The sequence below is a fragment of the Amblyomma mixtum genome, chromosome 4, assembly GCF_055824585.1.
Source record: "Amblyomma mixtum isolate Tamu chromosome 4, ASM5582458v1, whole genome shotgun sequence".
Classification (NCBI taxonomy): domain Eukaryota; kingdom Metazoa; phylum Arthropoda; class Arachnida; order Ixodida; family Ixodidae; genus Amblyomma; species Amblyomma mixtum.
Window position 1 is genome coordinate 72,653,707 of NC_143015.1, and position 17,580 is coordinate 72,671,286.

The 17,580-nt window shown below is 45.0% G+C and overlaps 1 protein-coding gene across 1 annotated transcript in view; it reads left to right on the top strand.

Annotated features, from left to right (window-relative positions):
* The first annotated feature begins 47 nt into the window (after positions 1 to 47).
* Positions 48 to 17,580, top strand: part of LOC149346985 (sodium-coupled monocarboxylate transporter 1-like) — a 35,523-nt gene continuing 17,990 nt past the window's right edge. The window contains exons 1-7 of the mRNA XM_089541456.1: positions 48 to 158; positions 6,798 to 6,803; positions 6,883 to 7,137; positions 9,308 to 9,373; positions 9,920 to 9,971; positions 15,925 to 15,992; positions 16,956 to 17,113. Of these exons, the coding sequence (XP_089397582.1) occupies positions 48 to 158; positions 6,798 to 6,803; positions 6,883 to 7,137; positions 9,308 to 9,373; positions 9,920 to 9,971; positions 15,925 to 15,992; positions 16,956 to 17,113 (716 nt within the window). The remainder of the gene's footprint in view (positions 159 to 6,797; positions 6,804 to 6,882; positions 7,138 to 9,307; positions 9,374 to 9,919; positions 9,972 to 15,924; positions 15,993 to 16,955; positions 17,114 to 17,580) is intronic.

Below are 17,580 nucleotides of genomic sequence, written 5' to 3' on the forward strand. Positions count from 1 at the left end.
GAAGAAATTATATGTCAATGCAGCCAACCTCACTGAGCAGGAAAAACATGACTGTCCCGAAGAGTCTCGACGCTGCTGACTGCGCCGTGTTCGGCGTGCTCACTGCCTTGGGTTACCTGGTCGGCCTCTACTTTTCTGTGGCTCGTCGCTGGAGGAAGGTGAGTTTTAATATGCCGTCGGCGGCTGCCGTAGTCCGGCTGTCCTAAGTGAAAAAAAATGTTCGTAGTTAAATCATTAGGTTGAAACATTCTAAGGAAATATGTCAGAGGCGTAAGTGTTCTTAAAGACATCTATTCAATTTTTGGACATAAAACTGCACCTCCAGGCACGTCACACCTGCTGGTTCTATGAACCACGGTGCAAAAAGACGGTCTTTTTGTTGCACTTGGCTCATTCTAAGACACGGAAACGTGCCATCGCTAAGCTATGCCTCTCCAACGCGCTCAAAAAATCTTGTACACATTGTACAGCGTCGTTTTCTTAATCAGTGCAACAGGCTAAAAGAAGCAGGTTACCCACCTTCTCTTCTGGTATCTGTCGCTGAGAAGTTTCTGAAGCATACACTATCTCAGTTCGGAAAGGCCGAACCTAGTGAGCCTATTCCAAAAAAATTAAAACATAAACAAACAAAAAGTGACGGTTATTTCATATTGCCATATCCTTTCCCACAATATCAAGAGGATAATGAGCCCTGCAAAAGTACAGTTCATATTCTCCGCTCCTGACAAATTATCAAACTTGTGCAATCGTGTGAACCTTCGTCATAAAAAAAAACATAAAATATAAAAAGAACCATAAGCACCAATATGTCACATGTGAAAAGAATGTAATCTGTTCTATTCTTTTCAAATGCGACCGGAAATACATAGGGCACACAGGCAGATGCTTCAATGATAGGTTGCGAGAACATAACAACGATGTCAGGAATGGTGTCATAGGGAATCTTCCTGGCCACATCAACGCAAAAAAAAAGATGAAAAGCAAAGAAGTGTCCCGACTGTTATCCGGATTTTAAAATCTCTCTTGTCGTTGATTGTCACAATGATCAGCTTACAAGGAAAATTATAAGGGCGTTCAATATGCATTCGTCAAAAGAAGATACGTGCGTCAGTGCTGCCTCAGAGTTTTTATGTGACAAAGAAATGCATTTCATGTCTGCTAATCCGCAAATGTTGTTCGACGATAACGCTGTTTGAGTGCTTCCTATATTTCAGTGGTTTTATATCTCTTCTTCTCTGTTAAGAAAGTGCTTATACTGCCTGGTTTCATGCAATAAAACTTCCGTTGCAAGTTAGCGCCCGTCCTGTTTGTCTCTCTGCGTTCGTGTCTGTTTAGCGCTATGTGGCAAGTTAGACATAACCTGCATTGGCATTCAAAAGACCGAAATTTCGAGAGTGGTCCGTCCGAATTTTAAGTTTGTTCTTTCAGCGCCAGAGCTAGTTGTGATTTATTTGCTCAGACGAATTAAGCACGACTTATATCTCGGCGCGGGTACTATTTCGTGTTCGGTAGCGAACGCAGGAAAAAAACTTCTGAGCTTAAGCACTGAGCTTGATAACAAATTTTTGAACACTGACCTTAATAAAACGCATTTTGACATGGTCATTTAACAGGTATCACCACCGCTAGTATATCTTTTCCCGCTTTTCTAGCGTAATGTGTATCTTCCAAACAGAGATCTGATACCCTTATTCGCGAGTACTTATTTTTCAGTGCATACCTGACAAATCCTGGTGTTGCGCTGTCGCGGTCTATGTCTACTATGGCACCTTAAACAATTTTTTTTACGCGCCTGTAAGAAAATAGCCAATGGGGGTTTGCTTCGCAAACTTAACTGATTGAATATGTTGAGCCAGCCCTGCACAAATTTTTTCATACAGAACAGAATTTTAAGCAAAAGGCGAATGGCACCTAAAAGAGACAAAGTGCCCAGCGCTTCAGGCTCTTATTCGCTTTGTAGACTAACGCTGTCCTGTGGAAATGAGAAAAATCAATCGAATACAGGTAAATTTGAATAACGACATTGTACTTAACGAACTCCCTAAAAATGCTGGCCATCATCATCATCAGCCTGACAATGCCCACTGCAAGGCAAATGCCTCCCCCATATCTCTCCAATTAACCCTGTCCTTTACCAGCTGCGGTCACCGTATCCCCTCAAACTTCTTAATCTCATCCGTCCATCTAACTTTCTGCCGCCCCTGCTACGCTTGCCTTCTCCTGGGATCCAATCCGTTACCCTCAAGGACCAGCGGTTATCTTTCCTTCGCTTTGCATGCCCTGCCAGTAATGTGATAACTCAGAAATGAGCAAGTATAGCATGTTATTAGTCTTAGGCGAAATGTTTTTCGTAGCACGAGCCTCGCTGCAAATGCAATCTAATCTAATTCACTATATTGCCACGTATCATTGTAGTGTCCGTTCGTTCGCGCAAGGCCGCAGAAAAGGGGTGTTATCATTTTTGTTCGGGATGCGAGAAGCGACCGGACTAATCTCGATTGTTCAGAGCCATGAACAGCTGCATCTACGTGTTTCCAGACTACTCTAGATGATCTCGACCTGTTATCTCGAAGTTTCCTTGCGGGCTTTAAATTGAACGATGCCGCGAGCAGCGGGCATTCGTAGTTCGACGCTGACGAGCACGCTTGTTGCTTATGCCGCCGCCGAGTTATTCAGTTCTTTCGCGGGCGCAAGTCAGCTCAAATAAAGAGCTTCGTTTACAAGGCTTGTTGCTGTTTTCTTACTGCTGGATTGCCGTCACTACAACGTGACAATATTCTAGAAGAGCTGCCCGAGCTGTTCACATCTGGAACTAAAGCTGAGTTTAATATAGTGGTGAACCTTTCCACCACTATAGAGATACCACAAAAAGTCGAAATCAGAAAATTCAGATTTGTCATCGACATGGGACATGCAGCATGGCACAATTACCGAAAACGTATCGGGACTCTGAATGACTTTTTCTTAGCCTGATTGAATTACCGGAAACAACTCAATACTCCGCTCACATGCTTGAAAGCGAACTGCTGCGCAGACTTGTGAGTAGCGTCCATCTTACTGATGGTACACGCGGGATTTACAGAGTGGACGCTCGTTCCTAGTGCGTGTTTTTAATTTTTATCGATGCCTTTATTTTTTTCAACTACAAAGAAAAAATAGGACGTCATCCTAATTGGCCGCCTTGGTGGCTCAGTGGCTATGGTGCTCGGCTGCTGACCCAGAAGACGCGGGTTCGATCCCGGCCGCGGCGGCTAGAATTTCTTTGGAGGAGAAATTCTAGAGGCCCGTGTACTGTGCGATGTCAGTGCACGTTAAAGAACCCCAGGTGGTCGAAATTTCCGGAGCCCTTCACTACGGCGTCTCTCATAGCCTTAGTCGCTTTGGGACGTTAAACCCCCAAAACCAAACCACCAAACCATCATCCTAATTGAAGTGCATATAACCATTTTTCTTAAGTACTCCACAAAATTCTAAATAAAACTTTTTACACGTACACACTACTTGAAGATTAAACCAACAGATATCAACTAATTACATACAGGGAGAAAAATAAATACGTTAATGCATGTCAGGAGACTAACATAACACGATAATCGTCGCGTTAAAATTGCGCCAGATACATCCTTGGAAAATCGGGTGAAGATGATTGTTTTGTGGTTTTTATTAGCTGTAGACATGACTTCGTTTCTTCTGCGAGCTCAGCTGTGCGAACCACGTCCTAAGCCTACCTCGAAACTACACCCGATGGTTAAATTCATAGTCATGATTCATTGCAGCTATCGAAGCAGGCTTTTCACACTTTTGAAGAATAAAAACTACAATGACTCGAGTAAGCCTTAAAGTACTGTTTCCCGAGTATTATGCGAGAGAGCAATATAAGAAAGGATTAAAAACCTCCCGTAATTTCCTTCTGGTGACGCTGCGGAGGCGAATTGCCGTCGGCGGCCCGGGCTTCCGTCGTGCTCAGTTATGCTTTCCTCGAGAAAAGCCGAGATCGGGCTTCGAAAACGGATACGTGACAGTGCAACTTGTCTCCGGAGAATGGACATAGGGCCGCCGCGGTGGCTCAGTGGTTACGGTGCTCGGCTGCTGTCCCGAAAGACGCGGGTCCGATCCCGGCCGTGGCGGCTGAATTTCTATGGAGGCGAAGTTCTAGAGGCCCGTGTACTGTGCAATGTCAGTGCACGTTAAAGAACCCCAGGTGGTCGAAATTTCCGGAGCCCTCCACTACGGCGTCTCTCATAGCCTGAGTCGCTTTGGGACGTTAAAATCCCATATACTAAACCAATGGACGTAGAGCCTGCAGGTAGAGACAACCTGCCTTATCTATGGCTAGAACCTGCAGAGCACCAGTGCAAAGAGGAAGATAGGAAGAAAACAGTAAACTAGTAGCGAGAAAGAAGAAATCTTGGCAAAGTGGCGATTTTGGCTATTTGGTAAGGTATTCCGCCAGAGATGCTTAAGGATCGCTCCCTTACGGGTTGATCCAAACATACCGCCTGTCCCTTTTAAATAAATTTTTTCACCGCCACCACCTTAGTGTAGGAATGCAAGACGAAGGGACTAAGACAGGACAGGCGCTTGTCTCTATTTCTTCGCTCGTTCTGTTATTCAACGCTCAGCCTCTCTGCCAGAAAGAAGAAACGCGTGAAGCAGGAGAGTATAAAAGGTAGGGGTAGTGGCTGTTTACAAAGCATGCACAAAGACACGCGTTCGCATAAATTCACACGAACAGAATGATGCACAAATTGCATCAAGATATTTTTCGAATAGGGAACCACAACGGTAGAGTTGAATGTGGCAAAAAAAAAAAAAACGTTAGAGATCACTGCGGCGACCTGCAATGGGAGAATGAGAAAGCATTGATGCCTCCTTCACACTCGTCCCCTCTATTTGCTTCATTTTAGACGGTTTGCCTCTTTTTGCCACTTTCTCTCTATTTTGACTGTTTGTCTCTCTTTTTACTCCTTCCCATTTCGACGTATACCGCTATTTTCAAGTCCTCACACTATATGCACGTTCGGGGCTGTTTCGACGTCTAAGTGACCTTCTCGCCTCTAATTAATTAATCATTTCAGATAAATCAAATTTGGTTTAAAACGACATTTTATCATCCTCTGTCACGTGGTTGCGCTTTTTATCCGCAATTTCTCCGTCTAGTACTGTTTTCACGTCCTCGCACTATACCGACGTTCGATGCTATTTTGGCGCCTATGTGACATTTCTGGGTTTAATTAATTAAGTAATTACTCCGCATCGACCAAATTTTAACGTGCATCATTCTCACATCATCCTCTATCACATGCAATCATTCCTTTTTGCTTAACTCTCGCACGAACGGAGAAATCGCTGCCGACACGGTTTGCGGACACGAAATCGTCGACATAGCCAAGTAATACTTTCGCAATAATAAAACAAACAAAAAATAGGTGCGGTTCAACTACTCTTGAACCTGGTCAGAGAGCGAAAGCTATGGCGTATCGGGCAACCATAAGCGGCTTGGCGTCTGTATCGTTGAGTGCGTTCCGCACACTGGATAGGCAGCGCGCCCACCCAGCCACCCTGGCAGGTGGAAGTGAACTTTTGATCGCGACACAAAGAAGAAAACAGCAAGACCACACACAAAATTGTGTGGGTACCGGGGCACACGGGGGTGGCAGGGAACCAAGAGGCCGACAGGATAGGTCGAGGATACATTACTTTCCGAGCATCTGACGAGACCACAGAACTCGCGCCAGCACCCAAGGAATACTCGGCCATACTACAAAACTATAGAGGCAGAAGAATGCGATATCCCCCGCCGCACAAATCTCTCAGCAGAGAGGAAGCTGTCACTTGGAGACAATTGCAGGCAGGCTCTTACTCAAACCTTGATATACTAAACAAAATGCACCCTACGATATACGCGGACAAATGTCCTTGGTGCGCCGAGAAACCCATTCTATATTACATCACATCGGCCTGCCAGAACATAGACGTGGTCCCCAAAATACAAAACCCGAGTGCGGAGCAATGGGAGAGACTGCTGTCCAGCGACCGCTGTGAAGGCCAACGAGGTCTGGTACAGCGAGCTCAACGGGCGGCAGTGGCCAGCAGAGTCCTGGACTGAGGGCGACCGACCATTGATTAGAGGCGGACGACTTCGACAGAGAAGGCTCCTGGGGAGAGGACCAAGGAGAGAACGTCTCTGAAGATGACCAAAACCGCAGGAAAAAGCCCTAGCGTAAAATAAAGTTTTCTCTTCCTCCATTCCTTCGCGAGATGCTCACCTAAAGAATCCTGCGGCCTGCTGCTAGAGTGCCGCGTGTCTGCCGCAACGTTGTCGGCGCTAAAGCATGCAGCTCACATCTCTCTCACCATCCAATGTGCCTCAGAGCGCTATTCAGGCGTCCACTGACCCAGGGAGCCAGTTATAAGCCTAAAACTGTCAACGCTAGCCCCACTGAACACTGAACTCTGAAGGCATATGGTTTCAATGCCGCGTTTCTACCACACCGTTGTCAATGCCAACGCATGCAGCGCACATCTGTCCCTACCGCCGCGTAGCTTAAAGCACGACTAAAGTGTCCACTGTCCCAGGGGGACAGTCGACGAAGCCTGGCTTCTTTCAGTCCCTCCGACTCACTTTCCATATCTGCCGACGAATCCCACCGAGACGCCACTTCTATATATACGATGCAACGCCGGCTCCTCCTCTGTTGTTGCAACGCGCTTTCAACGGCTGTACCTCTGACGTCATGCCAGATGGCGCGGCGAGTGGCCCTGCCAGCTGCGACGGTTGCTAGGCAACGGCTCAGCTGGCGGTGTGGCCGCCGGCCACAGCGAGACGGCTAGAATACGGCCAATGTAGCTCTCGCTACATAATTCAATGCCGAAATGCAGGCTCCGCTCGGTGATAGGATCAGCCCCGAGATGGAGGCTTTCCTGGGCGGCCGCACTCTACCGACGACAGCGCTCATCGTTTCTGTCCTGGCGTCTTCGGTGAGCGGAATGGCCGTGGTGGCCTTCATGGGCCATTACTACGGCCACGGCTTCCACATAAATTGGTGGATGGCTATGCTGCCGGTGTCAGTAGTGATCACGTCAACGACACTGGTTCCGCTCCTGTACAAGCTTCGGGTTGCGTCCATTTTCCAGGTGAGCATATGGGGAATTTCTCCTTCTGAGAGTTGCACGTGCAGGTAAGATCAGTACAAAGAGGGACAGTCAGTTTGCTGCCTAGGGACAATTTTTTTATATTTGTGCCGATGTAGGAAGCGCAACAAAGGCGTCAGCATCTAGATGAAACCTTATTGTCAAGAAAGTAAGAACAATATTTTAAAAGCTTTTGCTCTTACTCATCCCGTTTCGAGATTTCGTGGGGTCTGGTACCACCCTGAGATTACAGCGCCATCTGTGCCAGCAGCTAGAAAACAGCACATCTCACATTGAGACTTGTAGCGCCATCTACAATAGCATTGTAGAAATAACCCCCTGCCGCGGGCCAATGATGGCGTCATGGTCCAATATGGTGGATTCACTTATCGCAAGACTGTGTTAGGGCTAATTAAGAAGAGACGAGAAGAATGTGAATCCATGGATGACGACGAAAGTGTAATGGAAGAAGACAGTTCTTCTAACCAATCAAGTGAAGAATTTGATGAAGGTGCCAGTGAAGATGTTAAGCAGTGATAGTTGGTTGCCGTATGTACAAGTTAAATGTTTGTGAATGTGTTTATCATATGAAGAAAGAAAAGTACAATTTCGTATTACCATTGGTGTACCTCCCTTTAATCTCTTTCATATCCATTCTAGTAAACCCATCAGCTAACACTCGTTACTTCAACGTCTTCCAGACGGTGGCGGCCATCTTTTTTTTTCTTGTCCCTAGAGGGCAGTTGCTGTAAACATGCTGTAACTTGGAAACATTGAGAACTACTACACCTTCGTATATTCTGAAATTCATAAAGCTGGATACGAGAAGGCGCTACGTGAATCAGAGCAAACTCTCTTTCAAGTTTCAACGTTAAAATTTGTGCCATGTCTGTGGTTTAAAATTCGAACTTCATTGAATCGGCATGTTACAAGTGTTTAAGTTCAGCGCTTACCTCCGATAACACATCGGGCAGTCACGAGCATTCACAACAGATGTTTCTCGGAAACAGTGCAAAAGAAAAAACATGGAAAAGAAGTCAGGAACAACCCTTCTATTAAATCCGCTGCACCCAACGAAGTGCCCCAAAAAGACGCTCTATCTCGTCTGTCCCTCGTGTTTTCGCACTTGTTTCTCTCATTCCAGAATACTGTACCAGCTAAAAGATTTTCCTAGATTGGTGATTTCTAAATTACATTGTTCCCGCCTCTTTCAGCAAGACCATTAACCCCTTGTCTTGCGGCTTATGCTAGCGCCAACAAGGCACCCTCCATAGCGTTTGCATCATATCTCCGCTAAAACTGCCGTAGTTTTTTCGGACTTCAGTTGTGAGATGACAACTGCCCGTTGCCAGCGTTGATTGCTTTAATGAGATTCCCGAGACCAGAAACTCGTGGAATGCATGCAACGGTGCTAGGTTTTTGTTCCCACGTTCCCTCTTACATTACATAAATAGTCTAGGGCAACCTATGCTGTTAATTCCCCAATTACAAAGTGACTGTTTTCGCGAACTTGTTCGCCACAGCAAAGAAGCTGCCCTCAGACTACGGCTGCGGCCGGAGCTTGCTAAGAGAGTTGACAGTCAAGCGTTGCTGTATGATCTAGATTCATTATTGAAAGCGCAAAGCAGGGTAACCTAACTGCCAAATATAATTCTAACGAAGCCATGGCATGTACTGCATGATAGAACTTCCCTGCTAATCAAGCCTCTCGATCCCTTGCGTATGACTTTTCCAAGTTGCCATAAAGTGCTCACACGATTTGCTTTCTATGCGTTGTGCTTTGTTCCAACTTATTGTTTCTTGATAGATGCAAGGTGAATGTTTGTAATATTACTGACAGTGCTGCAGCATTAACCAAGGACACAAGTGGAGAGTTATTTTGCGTTCAAAACTGCGGTTATGCTTCTTTACCTTGAGTCAGGTACATCTGAACAGTTTGGAGTATAAGCTCTCCCTTCACCGTTCATGTAAAAATGGTGGTAACTTTGCCTTGCTAAATTCTGTTAAGATTTAGTCATTCGGTCGACGTGTATTACTCTACTCACTCCTCCGCTGAATTACTTGCTAATGTTGCTATTGCGGCAACGCCTATAGCTAGTCAAGCATGCGCACAACCTTTTCACACCATATATGAATGCGTATACCTTTACTTATTCATTTTCATGAACTCAAGTACTTGCGGATGCGTTTTGACAACAAGGTCGGCGTCACGGCTTGCATCGTCTACTTCGTTTTCAGTGTAAGAGGTATTATTCAGACATTTTATTAACGTTTAAGAATGATGTAGGCGTGATTTTACCTCTCACTAATGTGCCAGACCTAAAGCAATGGCAACGGAATATAGTCACATTAGCTGATCACCCTGCCCTGCTTTATGGCATTTAGACAAACGGTAACATCAGAGCTTGCTGATTGCTTTCGTTCATGTTGACTGTCTATATAGAAACAGCGTAAGGACTAAGGGCTGCACAAATGTTCTATCCCCTTTGTTGCATTGTTTAGTCAATTTTTTTCCCATATCTTCAATCACACCTTAATCATCCTGGGAGAGGGAGTTGTTTAAGTGAAAGAAATGAATACTGCAGTGCGTTAGCACTACAACAGTACGAATCATTGTGCTTGTCAATTTGAGCAAGCACCAGCTTCAAGTACACTTAAACGTCCTGGTATGAGAAGCATAAAAATTCACGCGCTATGTGGCCAATTCTCTGGTCACATCTGCTTTTCTATCTTATAATTTGAGAGGAAGGTTGGTTGGTTGACAATTTCTCTTTACTGCACGCAGCAAACCCTCGGCGCAGTGGCCATCTACAGCGCAGCAATAGGGATCTCAACGAGTACGTATTTCAGTCTTGTTTTGGACTAAGTGGAGCAAGATGAAATAAAAACTGGTATGGCGCAAGAAACGGGGACACAGAAGGCACACAAAACACAGGACTGGCGCCTTCTGTGTCCCCGTTTCTTGCGCCATACCAGTTTTTATTTCATCATGAACCAACTCGCCTAAACTAGAGTTTTAAGTGAAGCAAGTTGTTCAGAAACAACTCAGAAGTTTCAACGGATACGGTGGCTGCCACTGGCGAAGGACATAGTTAATTGGAGAGACACGGGAGGGGACTTTGCCCTGCATTGGGCGTAGTCAGGCTGCTGCTGCTGCTGCTGCTGCTGATGATGATGATGATGAAGCAAGTAGTGATAGCTGCTTTAAGTTCATTCAACGCAATTAGCCCTCAGTGAATGGACTCGTGTTACTGAGCGTGAAAAGACTCAAAATGTGAAAAACCTTTCATTCAATGTTTCCTTTTCAAATACCTTGCCCACTGAAAGAAGGAATGCTAAAGCAGAAATATAAGGTCAGTCAGCTATTTTCGACAAAGACAACCTTCACCAAAAATGGTGGTCATTCTCCTTAATATTGCTCGCGCCGAAAGAGCGAGGCTATTCACTCTATATCTGCCTCCGTTCTCGCCCTCCGCTATATTTAGTAGCAACGCATACAGCTGTTGGTCTCATCAGCGCTGATTGTGGCATGTTTTCGTGCACACAGTGACTTGTTGCTCAAAGCTTCAACACTTTCTGAGCATACGCTGTAAGTCAACAAAAGCCAGCACACAGCGAAGTGAAGTCCCAACTCCAGTTTTAGTCAAGGCCGGACGGACGCCTTCCTCTCACGCAAATTCTTGACATTTGCGCATGTATTACGCCATCAGACATGTGTTAATATAAGGTTCTACATGTGTGCTAGTTGATCACTGCATGGACACGTGCAATATGGCTTTGACACCTGCTTCGCCGATGCTTGTTCAGGCCTTCTGTGATGTTTGCCTTAACGCCTGTGTGAGTGGACATCTGAATTACGTCTTGGGCACCTCAAACACATTGTATTTTGACATCAACTCCCATCTTCGCTCGTTTTCTTTCTGTTCCCTCTGTCTCCTCTCCCTCCAGTAGCTGGCTACTAAGTTTCCCCGACCTTCCTGACGTAAAACATTTCTCCCAATATTCGTGTCTAATGCCTAAACTTGCCAACACTATGGAATATAAAAAAGCCATAAGCAAATGCAATGCCAATTCTCAGCCCTGTTCGCCCGTTACAGCCGTACGTGAGTGGCTGACGTCTTCTTCATCGTACACTGCACAACTGTGGTCGCCAACGTGACAAGTAAAACAGAGTGAAAAGTGGAAAACTTCCTAAGAAAAAAAAATCTGAAAAATTAAGGTAACTGGTATGCTGACAAAAATATTACAGAATTATAAGGAGGCATGCTATATCTCAAAGACACTCTCGTCGCAGTGTGCGCCAGAATTTCATCCTTTTGTTGTCTGGGCCCCCTACTTTACGACTACAATGTTGTTTGGTGTTTTGAGTCACAAGAATACAGCAGAGCGAAATCGGTCATGCAAGCATCCAGCATGGAACATGCAAAGCAATAGGATTGCTTAGTTCACGCTACAGAAGCGCATTTAGGTTCATTTCTGTATTCCGCGTGTACCTAGGGTGACCACCGCTCATACAGAGTAAGCTGCTAAAAAATTCCGCTCCTGCTAATGGGTGAGAACCACTTAATAGTTACTAATCAGGACCTGTTTTCGAAGTATTCATTGTTGTTTTGCGTTGGTTGACACACTTGTTCCGTGAGTGCCAATCAGGACTAGACAACGCGTTCTCAGCGCTTACGAGACTTCTAGGGCATGCTCGAAACGATAGCCTATGTGTGTCGGCTTTTGCATGGATTGTGAATTACTCATTATAATTAAAAAATCTCTACGAAATCCTGGAGAGATTGCCAAATAGCGCCAACTAATGACGCAGCAGTGCGATTGAAAGGGTTCTAGTCGTGTATGTGGGTCACTGCGCACAGAACAGCACACAGGAGCACATTGCCAAGAACCGGAATGGAAAGGATCTGACTGGCAACTGTGTGCAGGTTCTTTGAGCTATGAGTGGTGTATGGAAATCAACTCGTTATCAAGGGGTAACCAAGTGAAATAGATCGTTGCACTGTTACAGTTCCAAATTTATATAGGATATTTCGTCTAAAATCGTATCACCAAAGAACTACAGAGGAAAATTTCTCTGTTCCAGCCTGTCAGAAGCTTTCACATTTATCGCTCGAGTTTAATAGCAGTGAATTATTTTTGTCAAACACGGGAAAACCTGCAAAGTAAGGAACTGCATTATTCCAAGCAAATTCTTCGCGGCTTGATCACAGCTAGAATATTAAGCTTACACACGTGTTTTGCACTCTCCGTCTAAAGTTATCAATGAATTAATAAGACATTCAACAAACTCTGTGCTTCGTGGTTGCCATAAACTTTTCGTTTCATTTATTTCCCTCCTTATATGAACTCGCTTTACCCGCTGAGAAGGTTTATTATTTTACAAGCGTCGTTTCCAGCGTCCGATAAAAAGGACGTTATCCTCATTAAGGCAGCTTCGTACTTCTACTTCAGATATAAACAATATAAGCTGTGCGATAGCAATGCACGTTAAATAACCCCACAAAGTTGAAATTATTCCGCAAACCCCTGCTTCGGCGGCTACATCGCTCTCTCATTTTACCATTCCTTTATCCCTTCACAGAAGCAATGGTTGTGGTGTCGCATCTACCTCTCATTTATTCTCCTCGTAACCCCTCCCCCTCCCACACTGAGAATAGCGTGGTCTTTGTGTTTTTGACAGAAGCATGCAGTGAAATTAAAACGTCCGGCGCCAGAACAGTACACAAGAAAAATTCGTATTTGTGACAGGGTCAGTGCACAACAATAACGTAATTTGAAACTACAGTTTTGTTTTCAGATACACGAATCGGCGTACGAGAAACTTTCCCCTGCAGAATCCGATGGCGCTGCCCGTACATAATCTCGATAATAAAATCTACAGCGATTCATCTTCCGGATAAAGAAGCCGTGAATAAGGCAGGCGTCAGCCATAAAGACCCAGCCTTGCAGTCGAAGTTGTAGACGCAGTGAATGGGAGGTGGCCCTTACAAAAATCTATAGAAAGTCTATAGACTGTCCATAGACTTCTGTCTATAAAGTCTATAGACTCTCTGTAGACAAATCCTAGAGAACAATCAATAGGCAATACAAATGCTATAGATAGTGTCTATAGACAGCTATAGATTGATGGCCATACACTTTTGGTAGACTTTTGTCTATAGACAGTCAACACACTATAAATAGACAAAAAATAAATATCTATATGAAAGCAATAGAGTTTGAAAGACCTCCACAGAGTGTCTACACACAATTCTTATAAGAGGCCATGGCATCGCTTGTCGTTCCTCCGCACTTTGAGCAAAAATGTCGACGGTTCTTGCCCCATCAATTTTCCTTTCTGAAGATCAACCATTTTGAATATATTGCTTCCAGCTTGATAAGTCACCAGTGTTGTTCCTTTGTCCTGTGCACCGTTTGAATCGTTCCTCCTACATTAAGCACGCGAGTCAGCAAAGCCGTTCAGAAACAGTGAAAGCACTGCTCTTCTCTGTGCGAGGCGCTGTAGCGTTGCGAGCAATCGTGCACTGTTTTTGGAGCAGAACTCGGCGAATGAGTGCTGCAGGGTCGTACTATTTCTCTTTTCTAAACTGTCACTTGTATTCGACGGATGTACAACTCAAAGCGCTCGAGTTTCTGACAGAACCGCGCTGCCTGCAGCTGCCTGCAGCTGCCCTGCGATTTCGGTGCACAGCCCTATAACCTATATTACGAGAGGTCGTGTCAAGGACGGGAGCATGGGCGACTGAAAGGAAAATATAAAAGCACGAGCGGATGAAATAGGATGGCGGCATCAGTACGCACCATACCTGTTTAACGAAGGCAGCAGCGCACAGTTGGAAGATTTTTTGGCGTGCTTGTTTGGGAGCATAATGGCGTAAAAAGAACTGACTTGGCTCAGTTTCGATTTACTAGATATGAAAAGCTCCGGCTCTCTGGTCTATTTTCGTCTGCGTACTTGCACGAGCTAAATGCTGTTATATTTGAAGAGCCCAAATTGAATTTGTTTATTTTGTAACAGCGTGCCGCTGATACCAAAGGCATTGTGCAGCTATCTCGGATACTAGTCTAACCAAAAATAACCATTCATAATGCATGTCACTCAAAGCTGCAGACAAGAATAAACAAAAACAAAGCACTGTAAATATAAAACTCACCGTTTAACCGGAAGTAGGGGAAAATACCAATCAGAAAAGTGGGAGAAAATACCTGTCAAAAATGCTGTTTAGAAATAAAGAAAGATCCCGAGGAAATCATTACAACAAAAAGAAGCGTATAAAAACGAACGGCCAAGTTTCAGTTGAGCATTTTTAGGCGGTAAATCAGTTCCAGCTCATTGGTCTACATAACAACACAGCGCAAAAAAAAAAAACTTTTCGTGTGTCACAACATCTGTCCAACTTTCTCTCCGTGGTGTGCTGTTCAGAAACAATGTGTCACAACGTCTGTCCAAATTTATGTCCGTGGTGCGCTGTTTAGAAACAATCGATGCACAGGCTCGGTGATCACTACATGAAACACGCATCCTAAGTGAAAAGTTGCAGGGGACAATTAAGGTCCACCTGAAGGCTATCACGTGTTAGGGTCAGTAGGTTAATGGCCCTATATGAACAATTGGTCATGGTCTACTTAGCAATCATACATCCCTGGGAGTTCCTATACCATTCCTTCATTAGGTTAATGGCATAACATGCACAATTGGTCATTGTCTACTTAACATTCATACATCCCTGGGAGTTCCTGTACCATTCTTTCATTAGATTAATGGCCGTATATGCACAATTGGTCTTTTTCTACTAAACATTCATACATCCCTGGGAATTCATATGCCATTCCTTCACTAGGTTAACGGCCGTATATGCACAATTGGTCATTGTCTACTCAACATTCATACATCCCTGGGAATTCCTATGTCATTCCTTCACTGTTAATGGCCGTATATGCACAATTGGTCATTGTCTGCTCAACGTTCATACATCCCTGGGAGTTCCTATACCATTCCTGCGCAGCAGTCCTGTGGTTAAGCGGTGCGCCATTTCCCTGCGATGGCAGGTGCTGCCATCTGTGGGAACTTGTGCGATCCAGGCTGCTCTTCGCGGCCAACTTCTTGCGACTAGTAATTAATTTAACTGCCACCTGCTATAGTTCGAAGTTTGCTCACAACCCGATGTTCAGGTTGTGATGACGCCACAAGATTAGGTGACAAAGATGACAGCCGCGCGCTGCACTGCCTCTTCTAGTACGGTACATTGTAATGCCGCTGAGAAAATACAAATATCCGCAGCCTCCAGTCAAAGGGTGAACCTAATCGTGGGTGAGGAGAAGAATACTTTGTATAACGGTCCCGATTATGCTTCCGGCTCGCATTCGGTTCCGCAAGTTGACCTTCACCAGAGGGTCGAGACAGGGCCAGATTGTGCATTTCCCCGTGCCAACAGATTTGAGCATGTGTATGCACGACGTTCCTTTTCTATCCTGGGTCTTCCTATGGTAGTCCATTCCTGGGTCATGAGAACGTGACGACGACTCAGAGCACGTGAAGCCGAGTGAAATAGGCTAAGACATCTAGCGCACTAATTGTCGACAAGTACTTTTTTACAAACACACTGATGCACGTGGAATAACTTGCGTTAATATCGCGACCTTTGGTATTTTTGCCGTTCACATGACCACTTTATTCTTGCGGAAGCGGTGTGTGCTATTATAATCCGCCTTTGTGATAGCGCGCCGTGGTCAACCGACCATCGTCCGGTTACATTCACTGGTTCTTTTCATTCTTCTTTCTTTCAGTGTTTCCAGTGTCGATGCTGTACTCCAACATTGCCATTGGTCTCGCAGGCACAGTTTACACCGCTTTGGTAACGACGGTTTTGCTCTCGTTGACTCCCGAGGTTCCGTTATACACGATGTGCAGAGAAATGCGTAAATGTACGACCATTCGGGAGTACACATCGAGTGCAGAAATTTATTGGTCGTTAGTTGGTCTCAAAAGAATGATTAAGGTTTCGGGAGTGGTGTTGTTTCTTCGCTGACAATGAAACCACTTCACTGGTGAGTCACCAGTGAACTTGAGCAGCTATGTATCCTCACCATGCGGTGTACGGTGAAACCGTCGACTTCACCTTGTGCACCCCAGTGTTTTACTGTCTTGAACCAGCTTCGAAAATGAGCCTTTTGGACAGAACGCTGCGAAAAGCGTTCTTTCAATGTCAAAACCCTGGTTTAATGTTCCCACTCTCAAGATGCTGTCTTTATTATGCGCAGGAAGCTTCCGGAAGGTTAAGTTAAAACCAGAGGTGGAATATTTTCCATTGAAAAAACCGTCTAGGCTGAAAACATGGAATAGCTTTAGGCTTGGTAAATTGGTAAATTGGTCTCTGAGGACAGGAAATGGCGCAGTAACTGTCTCATATATCTCGGTGGATATATGAGACAGTAAGGGACCGCGCCGTAAGGGAAGGGAGGGAGGTGGGAGCGAAAGAAGAGAGAAAGAGATGCCATAGTGGAGGTCTCCGAAATAATTTCGACCACCTGGGGATTTGCAGCATCATCAGTTAGCAACCTTGGAAATTAACTGCGAGTCCTGAGCAAGCAATTCTACTTCTATGAGCTCAACAATGAACAGTAACTGCAAACCACCAGAGGTGTGTGATTCTATTATCAACGAGGCTAGCTAAGAGTAGTATCAGCGTTTCAGCAGACTTTCTTGTATTGTTTCAGCTACAACGTAGCTGTTTTAAGAAGCGCAATACTTAGGAAAGCCTTGTAGTTTTGTTGACAGCTGTGAAGTTTCTATTCATGGGCCTACTTTTGCATTGCAGGGGGGACTGCGAGGTGTCGTTTGGGCTGACTGCGTGCAAGCTACGGTGATGCTTGCGTCTCCTATTGTAGTCATTGGAAAAATCATCTACGACTCCGGGAGTGCCATTCCGCCACTGAGGCCACTAAACGACCTGAACTTTACAGATTACATGTTTCGGTATGACTGAAAATCTTATCATTTGTGGATAATTTCGACATGACTGGTATGCATTACGGCCTCACGTCTACATTCGCGCGATTTTTGCATGCTACGGCGCTGTTTTCTTCCCTTCTCTCAGCTCTCTGGACTGCGTCATGTCTAATAGTTGGGCAGTTCTATTCGACTTACGCTTGCATGAACCCTTTTATTCAAGCCCCCCAGACTAGCGCAGTGGCGAAAGAGAAAGGGGGTAACACTTGAATGGGGAATGTATGTACAAAAACTAAAAACGGACACCGTCATCATTATCAACATCATCAGTCTAACTACGTCCACTGCAGGGCAACGTGTTTCTCTCTCATACCCAACAATTAAGTCGGTCATTTGCAGCCTACCGATACCCTATCCCAGCAAGCCTTCTAAACTGCGCGACAACTTTTTCTGGCATTGAAGCAGACGCTACGGTGCCGAACCATACCCTCTTT